A 15500-nucleotide genomic window follows, 5' to 3' on the forward strand; every position below is an offset into this window, starting at 1 on the left:
CAATAAAAATAAATTAGTATGGGGAGGAGATTCTGTACGGATTTGCTCGTAATCAGTTTACATTTATGCATTTGGTACATGCTTTTATCCATGGGCACACTTTATGTCCATTTTTACAAGATGTATTATAAATCTCAAATATGCAGAGAATACCCTACAGATTATTTGTTATAACATGTCCAAAATGCCTTGGGTGGGAGCAAAAAAGCGTGTATACCTTTAAACGCAAATGAGCTACTGCTCCTCACCACAGACAATGACTGCTTTCGGTTCAAAATAAATATGATTCCTGTGAATACAGTCTGAGACAATAATATATTTAGCAGCATTAGTGCTACAACGTGCTAATAAATACATGTAGAAAAGCTTTTGAATAAAATTAAGCAGTGTCTGTGGGCGGGGCTTTATCAGTGTGACGTCACATTAACAAAGGAATCAAAAAAGCATGTCTGCTTTGGTTTAATGGGGATTAAAAAAGAGGTTTTAGGGTTGTTGTATTCACACACTGCCAACACACATTTATGTCCAAACACCTTGTAAAAGTGGATTTTGCATAATATGGGCCCTTTAAGGTACATTCAAAGCTATGCCTTTGATCGGTATGGGTGTTCCCTGAGAATCGAACCCATGACATTTGCGCCGCTAATGCAATGCTTGCAGCTGCAGGAACACTATACGTAAACGAAAAACATATCTATGTTCATGTTTATGGCCTGGACTGGCTAGAATGACGACAGTAAGTCACCATAGACCTAAATCAACAATAGAACAATTTTGTTGTTATTTTTTCCATTATAGAAGCACTCTGTCTTTCCTTTCTCTTTTCTCTCTGTTTCTCCTGGACATCGCTCTATTGATCTGAACCAGAGAGGCCAGAGAGGCAGATTTATTCCTCTATTAGAGGCTTTTGCTGTCTGATGGTTACAGATCAAAGGTTTGCTTCTGCCCAGAGCAACAGTGATACACCGACCTATTCATTAAACAACTAAAGATTAAGTTAAGTCTAGTTTAGGGTCGTCTAAGCTGATCTTTCCAGAGAATTGGAGCAGAAAGAATATTTTGTTTTCTACCTAAGCACACATACACATATATATATATATATATATATATATATATATATATATATATATATATATATATATATATATATATATATATATGCACTGTATTGACATATACTATAGCTGACATGTCCTGCTAACTCTATAGTAGTGGTTTCCATATTTGTCGGCATGCGCCTTCCTTGTGCATTACTTCGTGCCCCCTCCCCAAAAGAAAATCAACTACAAAACTTATGTCAAATTCTATTAAATTATACAATGTAGTGCTGTTAGTTAGTAACCTTATTTTGTTAGGTTTAATTACACAGAATTATGATAAATGAATCTATTTTATGAAATGTCATAAAACTGATGCCCCCCGGCACCATCTCGAGCCCCCCAGTTTGAGAACCACTGCTCTATTATGTGTACAGGGGCATACATTTATTACTTTAGCCTAACCAAACTAAATATTGCATCTTTACAATGAGTAGTTGTTTGGTTGGCATCTTAAAAGGCAGAATGATTCATAGCATAGTAAGAAATAGGTATGCGCAACCCTTACACATAACAAATATTTACACATTTATTTATATCTTTTTACCTTGCTAGAGAATACAGTATATAAAACTATCAAAATACAAATGTACAAATCAGACCCAGCCTTAACTGCAGAACAGAAGCTGGCTCTGAGAATGAATGATTGGAAATGAAAATCATGCATATGAAAATTAAACTATAAATACAAAAGATTAACAGCGGTGTATGAAGGCTGCCTGTTGGCACGGTGCTGCGAATACTGCTAATGAATGATAACAAGTCGAGTAAAATCCTGAAGCAGCATATTTTTTTCATTAGAAACCAAGTCCAATATTAAACTGTATATCAAGGGATCTCTATTAAATATTTCCTTACATGATTAAACTAACCTGTACTGAACGACATTATTATCACCCTCCTGTCTCTTTTTCTGTCTAACAGGTAAAGATATTTTTTGGGCACATAGTTTGTTCTATTGTTATTAGTATTATATTTAACTATTCCCCTAATGTTTTCATTATTAATATGCCCTTATGTAATGTACACTTATAAAAAATTTTATAGCAACATGTATATATTGTTTTATATACATTTTCTTTATACCTCTATCGAGTTCACTTATATGCTTTTATTGTAAAGCTACTTTGCAACAATGTCAAATTGTGATTTTAAAGGTTTAATACCTTTAAAATGTAAAACATTTTAAAAGGTATTAAACGAATTCATGCGTTTTAGGCTATAAAAGTTTTTTTGTTTCATACAGTAATCATCTCCTCACTATCTGCTAGCTGCCTGTCCCCTGAACACACTGTAAAAAAACGCGGTCTCTAGACAGCCCAGGCTCTGCAAACTGCAACAAAAACTAAGTGGTCAAACCTACCACCACAAACATAACAAAGTGTTCCAGCCAATAAACGACAAGAAAGATTTGGGAGTGAGGGTTGGGCTTTGGGCGCGTTCATGACTCTTTCAGAAAGTACGGAAGGGAGGGGTTAGGGGAGGAGTTAGCTACGCTCCGTTTTGTTTGACAACACTTCGAACGTCAACAAGAAGTGACGTCACACAGATTCAATTAGAGCGCCTTTAAATTGTATTGAACTCAACAGAGTAGTGTCATGTCGTGTTGATCTGAGCTGAATCGAACTGAATCGAATCTGAATAAAAATGAATAAAAAATGTATCTGAATCGAATCGTAATAGCATCTGAACTTAATCGAACTGAATCTGGACTGAATCTGAACCGCACCGAACTGAAATTAACTGTTAAAAAGTAAAATTGTGAAAGCACTATATATACATTTTAAATTAAATTGAACTTAATGAAGTCATGTCGAGATTAGCTGAATCGAATCTAAATCGAATCTGAATAAAAAATGAATAAAAAATTTATCTAAATAGAATCAGAATAGAATCTGAACTTAATCAAATCTGAACTGAATCTGAACTGCACTGAACTGAAATAACCTGTAAAAATGTTAAATTGTGAAAGCACTAGATATACATTTTAAATTGAACTGAACTCAATCGAGTCGTGTCGAGCTAAGCTAAATCAAATCTGAATCTAATCTGAATTGAATCTAAATCGAATCTAAATCGAATCTAAATCAAATCTAAATAAAAAAATTATCTAAATCGAATTGGAATAGAATCTGAACTTAATCGAATCTGAACTGAATTTGAACTGAATTTGAACTGAATCTGAACCACACTGAACTGAAATTAACTGTAAAAATGTAAAATTGTGAAACCAATAGATATAAATTGAAATTGAATTGAACTCAATCGAGTCGTGTTGAGCTAAGATTAATCAAATCTGAATCTAATCTAAATCGAATTTAAATCAAATCTGAATAAAAAATTAATCCAAATCAAATCGGAATAGAATCTGAACTTAATTGAATCTGAATCTGAACTGAATTTGAAATGAATCTGAACCACACTAAACTGAAATTAACTGTAAAAAATGTAAAACTGTGAAAGCACTAGATATACATTTGAAATTGAATTGAATTAAATCGAATCTGATTCGAATCTGAATAAAAATGTATAAAAAATTAATCTAAATCGAATCGGAATAAAATCTAAACTTAAAATTTTTGAATTGAATCTAAAAAGAATCTGAACTGAATTGAATCTGAGTTGAATCTGAACCGAATCTGAACCGCACTGAACTGAAATTAACTGAATTGAACTAAACTAACTTAATCAAATTAAGACCTTGTTCACACTGTCAGTCCAAATCTGATTTTGATGCACATCCGATTAGAATCCAATCACATTTAAAATAATCCGAAAACAGCAGAATGCTACAGGACGCACAGATGGGATCCGAACAGTACACAATGTGGACAGTGAGTTTACATTCATTCAGTTAGCGGACACTTTTATCAAAGCAACTTACAAATGAGAGAGCATTTAACATGTTGTCTGAAGATATAACAAGTGGCTTTGAAATTAAACTGTATCAAATTGACTTGGATACTCTGCACTATCTTTTACGAACCATCAGTAAGTTACCCCCACGGTTCATTTTTAAAAAGAGGGGTCAATGAAACTATGGACCATTTGTCTAAGAGTCACCTCTGTGTTCCTGCAGCTTGACTGGTAGAAACAAGGGTCACCTCTTAGGGAACACAAACTGTGGCAAAAAGTATATACTCCAGATTCAGTTTTGAGTTATCATGGCTGTTAAACGTAGTATAACTCATAAAATATTCAAGCCTGGGAGACAGGCACAATGGTTTGGAGAAAACACGGTGTAATACGGACCTTTCCTCTTTCTCATTTATCACCCTGATGGCAGTGACGGTCTGCGTCTGCATCCTGGCGCCCGCACTCTTCCCCTTTCTCCAAACTACCTTCATTTCTAATTAAGCCCTTGCCTGAAAATGTCTCTCATTCTGATGCTCGCCCTTACAGTGCCGCCCTCTCTGTCACCTCTGCCGAGCCGGCGTCTTGTAGATCTGTATGCTGCCCATTAAAATTCAGCCTTGCGATGAAGGCGGTCACTGTGCCTCTCTAGGAACTGAATTATCTTTCTGAAGAAATCTAAAGTGACACCAAACCTTCAGCCAGGATTTCTTTGAATACACAAGCATGCATGTGTGAGCAAAACGACCTGCAGGTACACACCAAGAGAATGGACAATGAGAGAAACGCAGCAGGACAGAAAGATATATGAATGGATTGATGGGTAATTCACAGCTGTAGCTATTGAGGTGATTTCACAGTGACAAGAAATGAGAAAGCAAACAAGGAAGAGAACACAACATGCTATTGTTTCATGGCTTAAATAGGTTGCCTGAGGACAAAGTAAGGCCAGACTGTTGTTGTCCAGGTAACGATAACCGATAGAAACCCCAAAATCTACATACAGTGCAAGGTCATCTGTGCAAAATTTGGCTGAACTGAAATACCCTGGAGGTATAAAAGTCACTTATAATCACAAAGAGAAAAGAAACATTTAATTAGCTCTATTTCATCATCATGTTAGCAACATAAACATGTAATCCTGCATCAGTGATTCAGACAGCATGGTGTCACAGCAGTGTGCATCAATGCATGGTGTTTTACAATGGTAAAAAAGGTAGAGAGAGAGAGAGAGAGAGAGAGAGAGAGAGAGAGATGGGAGGGGCATCCCAAGTACCATTCTGAAAAGACCAGCGAGCATAAATATACTGCTCCAAGCTGGTTTGGGTTAGTCCATGACAAAAACATTGCTAATCCATCACCTTAACCGTCTCCTTGATTAAGTTTGCTGACCATGGTGGTTTTTCTAGTTAAGATTGTTGAAACCTGGTAGGGGCACCAGCACCCCCATGCACCCAGGTAGGCTTTTGAACAGGAAATTTACTTGTTAACTTGTGTCTCCGAGAGAGCTGAGCTCCTGATTTAATAAAGGATTAGCCATGGGATACTGTTCACATCAATACACATGCAAACTACACCCTCAGAAAAAAGGTAGAAATGCTGTCACTGGGATGGCACCATTTAAAAAGGTCAAAATTTGTACCAAAGAGTACATATTGGTATCTCAAAGGTAAATATGTGTACTTTTTAAAATTGTAGCACCCCAGTGAAAGCTTCTGTTTCCTGAACACATTGTAACAGATATTGTAGTGTTGCAAAAATAACACAGCTTTTTTCCCGAAGACTTGGGAAAAACTATGTGCACACACATAGACGTTTGTGAACTTACCCTGTCAGAACGACCACAAAGTCCATTACATTCCAGCCGTTGCGTAAGTAGGAGTCTTTGTGAAAGACGAAGCCCAGGGCGATGATTTTAATGCCAGCCTCGAAACAGAATATCCCGATAAAGTAGGGTTCTGTGTCGTCCTGCAGGAGGAGAGGAAACAGAAGGATGAGTCTTTTTCTTTCAAAGAGAGTGTGTAATGAAGCATGGAAGAAGAAAGATAGAAAGCTGGGGGAAGAAAATTGGTTGAATCTTTTCACTTTTTTACGTGACACACATACAGTTGAATAGGTCAAGATGTATGGACCTGCTTGATGATGAGGAGAGCGAACATGTGACCCTGGTGTACATCTGTCTGACAGATAGACAAACAAACAGAAAGACAGACAGGTAGGTAGATTCGATGGATGGAAAAGAGATTGGATTGCGAAACTCAAGAATTTTAGAAATATTCTACATTGGAAACTTAAGGAATTACAGGAAATTATTTGTAAAATTTTGGTAATTTATACAAACTGTATTATATCCAGACATTAACTTCCTCGACATATGACTTATCTTTATCCATGTGCCACAATTTCCATATAATCTAATGTAATTTCCATAGAAGGTTTTCAAAATTCCCAGAAATTTGCAGCCCTTATTAAGATGGTGGAAGGATAGATTGATGTATAGATGAATGCTTGATGGATGCATGGATGTATAGATGGATGGATGTACAGATGGATGCATGGATGGATGTACAGATGGATGCATGGATGGATGTACAGATGGATGCATGGATGGATGTACAGATGGATGGATGCATGGATGGATGTACAGATGGATGGATGGATGGATGTACAGATGGATGGATGCCTGGATGGATGTACAGATGGATGGATGCATGGATGGATGTACAGACGGATGGATGCATGGATGGATGTATAGATGATGCATGATGGATGGATGCATGTAGGGAGGGATGGATGGATGCATGGAGGGATGCACAAATGGATGCACGAACAGATGGGCGGACGAATAGATCCATGAATGGATGGATGCATGGATGGATAGATAAATGCATGGATGGATGGATGGATGGATGCATGGATGGATAGATAAATGCATGGATGGATGGATGGATGGATGGATGGATGGATGGATGGATGGATGGATGGATGAATGGATGCATGGATGCATGGATGTATAGATGGATGGATATACGGATTGATGCATTAATGGATAGATACATGCATGGATGGATGGATGAATGGATGGATGCATGGATGTATAGATGTACAGATAGATGCATGAATGGAAAGATAAATGCATGGATGGATGGATGCATGGATGGATGGATGTACAGATGGATGGAAGTAGAGATGGATGGAAATACGGATGGATGCATGGAGGAAGGGATGGATGGATGCATGGATGGATGCATGGAGGGATGCACAAATGGATGCACGGACAGATGGGCGGACGAATAGATCCATGAATGGATGGATGCATGGATGGATGGATTCATGGATGGATAGATAAATGCATGGATGGATGGATGGATGGATGAATGAATGGATGCATGGATGTATAGATGGATGGATATATGGATGGATGCATTGATGGATAGATAAATGCATGGATGGATGGATGAATGGATGAATGGATGAATGGATGGATGGATGGATGGATGGATGGATGGATGTATAGATGTACAGATATATGCATGAATGGATAGATAAATGGATGGATGGATGGATGGATGGATGGATAGATGTACAGATAAATGCATGAATGGATAAATAAATGCATGGATGGATGGATGGATGGATGGATGGATGGATGAATGGATGGATGCATGGATGGATGTTTAGATGTACAGATAGATGCATGAATGGATAGATAAATGGATGGATGGATGGATGGATAGATGTACAGATAGATGCATTAATGGTTAGATAAATGCATGGATGGATGGATGTACAGATGGATGGAAGTAGAGATGGATGGATATACGGATGGATGCATGGATGGATAGATAAATGCATGGATGGATGGATGGATGGGTGGATGAATGGATGCCTCAATCGATGGATGGATGGATGGATGGATGGATAGATGTACAGATAGATCCATGGATGGATAGATAAATGCATGGATGGATGGATGGATGTATAGATATACAGATAGATGCATGAATGGATAGATAAATGCATGGATGGATGGATGCATGGATGGATATACAGATGGACGGATGAATGGATGGATGGAAAGATGGATGGAGGGATACTTACATATACAGATTATTATCCATACAATTTGAATATGAATAGACAGATAGATGGTTTGAAAGATAATTTAAATGAATAGATGGAAATATTCTGCTAGAAAAATGTGCTTTACACAGGAGTTTCAGTCCTGGCTAGCACATATTGTATTGCTTTTGAACTTCGTCCCATTAAAGTCACTAGAGCCCTACGGCTCCGCGGGCACTTACACCAAACTAACCTCTATACCGCTCTGCTCTCAGAAATCCCTGCCTTTTTATGAGTGCAATTATCAACCCAACTGGCAAACAAGTCTTCTTACGACACTTGTTTGATGGAAAACTTATCCTTGCGGTATAATTTTATATGGCAGGCGTCAATATAAAACAGCATGACACATAAAGCTTGGCGCTAAATGGGAAAAAAATATAAACCATTTGTACTGTCATAAAAATGATTCCGCTTTTGGCGACAGATTATATAACATTCCATTAAAAGACAAAATAATAATTACAACAAAAAAACTAATTTATGCTGAATACTACCCAGAGCGACATCAGACTGTATTGGTGTATGTTTAGTCAATAATATCATAATTATCATTCTGGTGCTAGACAGCCCCTGTTATGCTTTTCTCTATGAAATCATTTGGCAGAAATTTGCTTGCGGGAGCAGGTGCGTAACAGATGATTTATGGGAGCCGAAAAATTGAGTGAGCACGGCTGCATGAAGCATATTTCAATCTATTATGTATAGATTCAAAGAGTTTATTAATAATAAACATCCTGTCTGTAGTGTTTAAGTATCAGGAGAGCGTCTGAGCTCTGTGACAGGAAGGGAATTGTTGGTTGCATCACTGTGTTAACCAAACAGATGATGCTGATGAGTTTAACAGGTCGTATTTCCCAGATGTAATCTGTGGCAGCTGATACATTAAACAATAAAGAACGTAACAACACTACTTTAATGGATTATTTTAACATCTGTGATATCCATTGCAACCTTTGGACTGTACCAAACAAACTCAGGGTTACAGGATTAGTTCAAGTTGACAAAACCAAACCAATACAATTAACTCAACAGTTGGGTTTTGTCCATATTTTACTAATTTTACTTATTTTTAAAATGTTTAGCAAAAATGTTTTAACTTATTGCTGGCGTGTTACGATCCGACTGCAAGCCAAAAACAGCACTAGGATACAGCATGAGGCTGTGACTGACCCATCAGCTTTTAATGTAATTTCTCTGTGATCACTGTGCTCCTCCGGGGAGTTTGAAATCCAACATTACCGTCTACAAACAAAATTACTGCCTTAATCTTCCAGGCAGTCCAGTACCGGCTTAAATATTGCAGCATTGCATTATAAAGCAGCTACGGTGTATCACTTTGACTCAGCAGACACAATTTCACTGCTGTCGTGAGTGGGCCATATGAGCAAAAGAGAAGGATCAAAGCCTCTCCGCATGGTTAAGGGTCGAATCACAGGGAAGCGGTGTTACGCGCGCATTTGTCAATGGTTCCCAGCAGGCTGGGTTTTAATGAGGCAGTCGTACGGCTCCTGTGTGAAGCGCTTTGGATGGGCTTTCTGACAAGAGCCTCTGCTCCGACAGGCTCGCTGGTCACCCACGCTACCAGTGCAAGACCGCTAAAATGATCAATCAATATACTCCAGAGGGAATGTCGGGTCTGTGGGTGGAAAGAAAAACAAGCCAAATACACGCTGATATCTCACTGTCTTACAGAGAACGTCCTGTCCATGTGTTTTTTTTCTCTTTTGAAGACGCCAGGAATTTGAATTTAGCATTCTGTGGCTTTTAGTCCATGCATGTTTGCCTCGAGGCCATCTGTATGCTAGTGTACAACTACAATTTTAGACATTTAAATGAATAGTTCCCAGAAATATGACAATTCTCTCATAATTTTAATAAAAATGGCATTTAATTTAATACGTTGGTAAATAAATGCCATCTGAAGCATAACAATACATTTTTGATAGAAAATTTGAATGTCATTCGTTCTTAAGTGTCTCTTTTTACAAAACACTCATATGACAACCAGTCACGATTTAGCAACTTGATTTCAATATTGCCTCAATCTTGTAGAATGGAAAACTGTATTTACCTATAGGCACAGATGAATAATACAAGCTCTGTACCTACATGGTAATGACATACCATGAGCCTCAAACAAGATTGTTTCCTTCTTTTTTATTGCAAAAGATAGCTAAAAAAAAGAAGCCAATCTCAACATAACACTGACAGTGACGTTAAAGTCGAGATGTACGCCCCAACACATTCAATTGAGTACAATGTTGTTACAATGCTAAAAACAAAGTTGTGACTGCTGAGTTAGCACTATATGCTAGTTAACGCTATATGCTAGCGTTTAGGCTGAAGTTCTACTATAGACGTTACAGTTACGTTTGCAGGTCCATACTGAAAAAACACAAACTTACCACTCAGAAACGCCCATTAACAATCTCCAAACAATTGATTATTCCCATATCTTCATCTAAAACAGGCTTAAACATAAAGTTTGTTTACACACACAGCTATTGAAATGAGCTGCTCTGTGAAACAACCAATCAGAGCAGAGCTCAACATTAATATTCATGACCCTTTCAAATAAGGTAATAATAGACCATTTTATTCTAAAGGCAAATCCTACGGTTATAAATTGAAATGTAAAAACGCTTCTGGATTTTTGCACTTAAAGGATTACTTAATTTTCTTTAAAAACAAATCCAGATAATTTACTTACCCCTCATGTCATCCAAAACATTGATGTCTTTCTTTGTTAGGTCGAGAAGAAATTACATTTTTTGAGGAAAACATAACCGGATTTTTCTCAATTTAATAGACTTTATTGGACCCCAACAGTTTACAGTTTCAATGCAGTTTAAAATTGCAGTTTCAGCGACGCTTCAAAGGGCTCTAAGCAATCCCAACCGAGGCATAAGGGTCTTATCTTTCAAACGATTGTCATTTTTGGCAAGAAAAATAAAAATGTGCACTTTTAAACTTCTCGTCTTCCACCGGCCATGTGACGCGCCAGCACGACCTCGCGTAATTGCATAAGCACGTCGAAAGATCATGTGTTACATATATGAAACGCACATTTGCGTCACAAATACATTAATTACTATCATTCGACATACAACAACGTTGGAACGCTGGGGCGTTAGTTTCACATACGTCATCCATGACCTTTTGACATGATGACGTATTATGTGAGGTCACACTGGTCCGTCACACGGCCGGTGGAAGATGAGAAGTTGTTGATTTAAAAGTGCATATTTTTTTCTTGCCAAAAAAGACAATTGTTTCACTAGATAAGACCATTATGCCTCATTTGGGATTGTTTAGAGCTCTTTGAGGCTGCGTTGAAACTGCAATTTTAAACTGCACTGAAACTGCAATTTTAAACTGCACTGAAACTGTAAAGTGTTGGGGTCCAATAAAGTCTACTAAAATTAGAAAAATCCTGGAATGTGTTCCTCAAAAAACTCTCGACTGAACAAAGAAAACATCTTGGATGACATGGGGGTAAGTAAATTATCAGGAAAAATGTTGTACGAAAGTGGAGTAATCCTTTAATAAAGCCACATACCTTCTATGTAGATATTAGAGTTATTACATATTATTTCAAAGCATTCTTTTGCACCTTTAACAGTTATATTTTTCAAAAATAGTTTTATGTCAGAAAACATATCAAGATGCGAAAGCCGCTAAACTGCAACTACGTCAAAAATTAGATAATGATTGTAAATGCTCTCGGGACGTATTAGACGTTCATCAAATACTTTGCTTTAAATCTGCTTAATCCCAGCCTCAATCCATTCAGGAAAAAAATTATTTAACAGAAGTCCTTTAAGTGTGTGGGATTTAAAGTATCAAAAATTATTAGGAAATTGACTAAATTTGCCTTTTACCTTTATCCAGTAAGGACTGTGAAGAGTGACCGGGGACATTTTTTACAAGTGGAGATTTTTGCATGTACTTACATGGTTTTGCAACGAAACACAATTGAATTTTCTAAATAACAATGAAATTACTAAAATGATATTTGTGAAAACAAGGCATTTCAGTTACTGAATAACCTTTTCAATGTCATTAAAGGTGGGGTGCATGATTTTTGAAAAACATTTTGAAAAAGGGAGTCTGGCTGAGTACCAAAACACACTTGTAGCCAATCAGCAGTAAGGGGCGTGTCTACTAACCGACATCATTGCCTGGGTTGCGTATGTGTGGGACAGGTCTATCAAAAGAAGGTCCAGATTCTATTGGGGTAGGGGCGTGTCTGTTTAGGTCATTTCACATTGGCTTTCAGAGATCATGCACCCCGCCTTTAAAGTGTAATTATTGAACCTAAACATAAAAAGCTGATTTACAAGAAAGAGGCACTTTTTCATCTGAGCTCGTCATATATTATATATGTATATTTTTTTTAAATGTACAGTTTTACCATTTATTCGTTTTATATTCACAGGAAATATATCAACACTGACAAGAAAACAAAACTCGTCAAACAATTTTATGAGGTTTTTAAAAGAAATCTAGTAGACATATTCAAGAGATAAAAATTTGATATCAAACAGACAAGGATGGATGTCTAAAGCAATAAAACCTTTGAAAGGATTAGTCAGGGGAATAAATACATGAATGAGAATAAAGAAAACAAGAGAATTGCTTACCAGGCGTTCAGACATTGGGGTCTTGTCCATAGCTGGGAGATGCTGTTCAAGGGCCAGCACGATGCAGTTGGCAATGATGGTACTGAGGATCAGGTACTCGAATGGAGTGATGGAGTCAAGGAAAAATATCAACACATTCATAACGAAAGGGAACACTTGTGTGAAAGTAAATGAGACATCTGCAATCCGATGTGGAGGCGCTGATTTATGTGTGAAGTCAAGTTTCTGTGCCACTAGTGTCACCTAAACCAAAACAATGACTTGAACTTACACCAAACTCACCGGTGGCAGGACAATGTTTGGATACCATCACTAAGAAATCAAGTTACAAAATGGCTTTGTTCTAGTTGTCACTGCACATTGGTGTACACCGTCATAATGTTTGAGGAGCAGCTTAAGAACGTCCTCAGGGAAAACAGCTTGAGATTTTCCTCACATATCACACCAAGGACAAAGGGACTGTCTCATTTAAACAGTAAATCAACAACCCCTACAACCATAGAGGAGATGAGGAGAGAGCGACCCTAACACAGCACAACTTACATACCTCCAAGCTCAATCAATCAATAAAATGGGCATCATACATGCTTGTGTCCTTGGCATCCCAAGACGACCATGTTCAAACCCAGCAACAATGCTAGGTACCTAAGGCTGAAATCATTTACAACACCTGCCTCTATAAAGGAAATGACAATCTTCAATGTTCAATCTTTTTGAATCAATAATAAACCAAAAAGACATTTAAATGCTAGCATAATAGTTTTTCTCTTCTGCAATCCAATACAATCTCACAACAATTTGTAACTATTTTACACGGTGGTTGATTCAAATGAAAAGTTTGCTTTCAACCCAGTGATGTAGGGTTTAGGTAGCTTTTTTCTTATATTTGTACAATTCATTTGAATTAGCCATTATGTAAAATAGTTATGAAATGTTTCAAGATAAGGCTACAATCGTATTTACGCTCTCTATCCTCATGCAATGTTTATGTAAGCCCACTGATGTCATTGTTTAGTATTAAAATCTATGCCATTCTATGTGACATACTGTATATACTATAGCATAGTGAAGTACTGTATAGAGCAGGGCTGCTAGCATCTTTATGGCCGGTTGCCATCCATTTCATTCTTAGAGGATCCTTTTTTCCGATTCCATAGCTGTCCCCTACGGCTATAATCTTTATGGAATTGCTATTCATGCAGGAAAGGAAAGATCCAATGGTCACTTCAATATTATTCTTGTCGCCCCTTGGGGGACTCTATTACACGGCACACTGCTGTAGAAACACCCTGAATTTAATGGATGCATAGAAACTACACCTGAGTGTAACGCAAAATTGCATTTTTAACAAAATAAATAAAGGAAGTACTGTGAGAAATTCTAGTAAGTGCTGGAAGGCTAAAACATTTTGTCCTTTGTTGTGCACTCTCTTATATTTATGTTTCTATTGTAGCTGATCATTTCTTTGTCCTTCTACTCAGCCTTTATGTTAAGAGGAATGGACAAAATAAGAATTTCATCTGTACCAAAGTAGGCCTACAGATGACAATGAAGATCTTGAATCTGTACTGAGTAGCGCGGGCGCTCTCCGGGGTCCTGAAACATCGGCACAACAGTGCTGCTTACCATCAATACTAACTAACCTAACATGCAATCTCTAAATTAATATCATAAAACCAACAGTTCATTCTGCATTAAGGTCATATGTTGCTTGGCTGAACAGCAGTGATTTATACATAACATCTGTTGACATCTTGAGGGGGTTGAGGGTGTTTAGGCACTGAATTGCTCTTGCATTGTGACTATTCCACCACCTTGAAGAAAACAAATGTCTTTATGACTTAGAAGACCAAATCTAAAATGTGATAAACCATGATCCGTATACAGTATAACCACATGCTCTGTTCCAGGTATTACAAAAAGTGAAAATAAACAAGATGGACATCTATTGACTGAAACAAGAGTGCACTTGTTGGTCGACACTTGTTTTACTTTTCATCTGGGCGAGTGCTCGACTTTGGCACGCTTCAGTTAGAAAATAAAAGCGGTGCATCAGCCAACACCCCGACACGAGCACCGGCTGCCTTAGTGCGTAAACACAACAGATGTTGCCAATCACCATTTTACCACAAATAAGCACAATTTATCAATTGGCTTGTGTGAAATTTAAACAAAAATGTGCGTGCGTTGTTGCGTGCGCGTGCTTCTAACAAAGAACGACACACAATGTTATGAATGGATTAATATAGAAGTAGTGCTAATGTCAAAAGGTGATATTTGGACATCAAGGATATGGCCATTCGGTGATTCTCTTTGCGTATTTCCGTATGGCATTGTCCTCGCTGAAGATGAACAGGGACCGGTTGACTGTGAAACAGTTCTGTTTGGTTTGTTTGGGATTGTATAAAGCCATTGTCCTGGCTCTCTGAGCCATCGACTGTTTGTACATTCTTTGACCGCCCGGGGGACCTCCAGCCCGGGCTCCCCCTCTCCCAGCGCCCGGTGGACCTCCATAGCGGGTGGGCAGATCGTCTCCAAAGCGAGCCATCCTAGACATGCAGATATCCAACAGGTAAAATCCAAACTGGCATTGAATAGAAGACGCAAGATGAACATTACACTAAATACATCTGTAACCACTTAAAGTCCCCATCAGTTGCGTGTAAAATAAGAAAGTCTCCCCTTTGTGGCAATTCCACCGCGCACATTCACTCCATTGGGCAAACAGCAAAAACAAAGAAAACTTGTCATACGAATGTAATTCCACTGAAGTGCATTTAAA

At 37.8% G+C, this 15500-nt stretch overlaps 1 protein-coding gene across 4 annotated transcripts in view; it reads right to left on the reverse strand.

Annotated features, from left to right (window-relative positions):
- cacna1bb (calcium channel, voltage-dependent, N type, alpha 1B subunit, b) overlaps window positions 1-12819 on the reverse strand; it is a 170526-nt gene extending 157707 nt beyond the window's left edge. For all 4 annotated transcript variants that reach the window (XM_065244126.1, XM_065244125.1, XM_065244122.1 and 1 more), the window contains exons 1-2: window positions 12719-12819; window positions 5779-5918 (exon numbers count right to left, since the gene is read on the reverse strand). In XM_065244126.1, coding sequence (XP_065100198.1) covers window positions 5779-5918; window positions 12719-12748 — 170 coding nt within the window. In that variant the 5' untranslated portion in view covers window positions 12749-12819. The remainder of the gene's footprint in view (window positions 1-5778; window positions 5919-12718) is intronic.
- Window positions 12820-15500: the final 2681 nt, after the last annotated feature.

Source organism: Paramisgurnus dabryanus, chromosome 18, assembly GCF_030506205.2.
Source record: "Paramisgurnus dabryanus chromosome 18, PD_genome_1.1, whole genome shotgun sequence".
Taxonomy (NCBI): Eukaryota; Metazoa; Chordata; class Actinopteri; order Cypriniformes; family Cobitidae; genus Paramisgurnus; species Paramisgurnus dabryanus.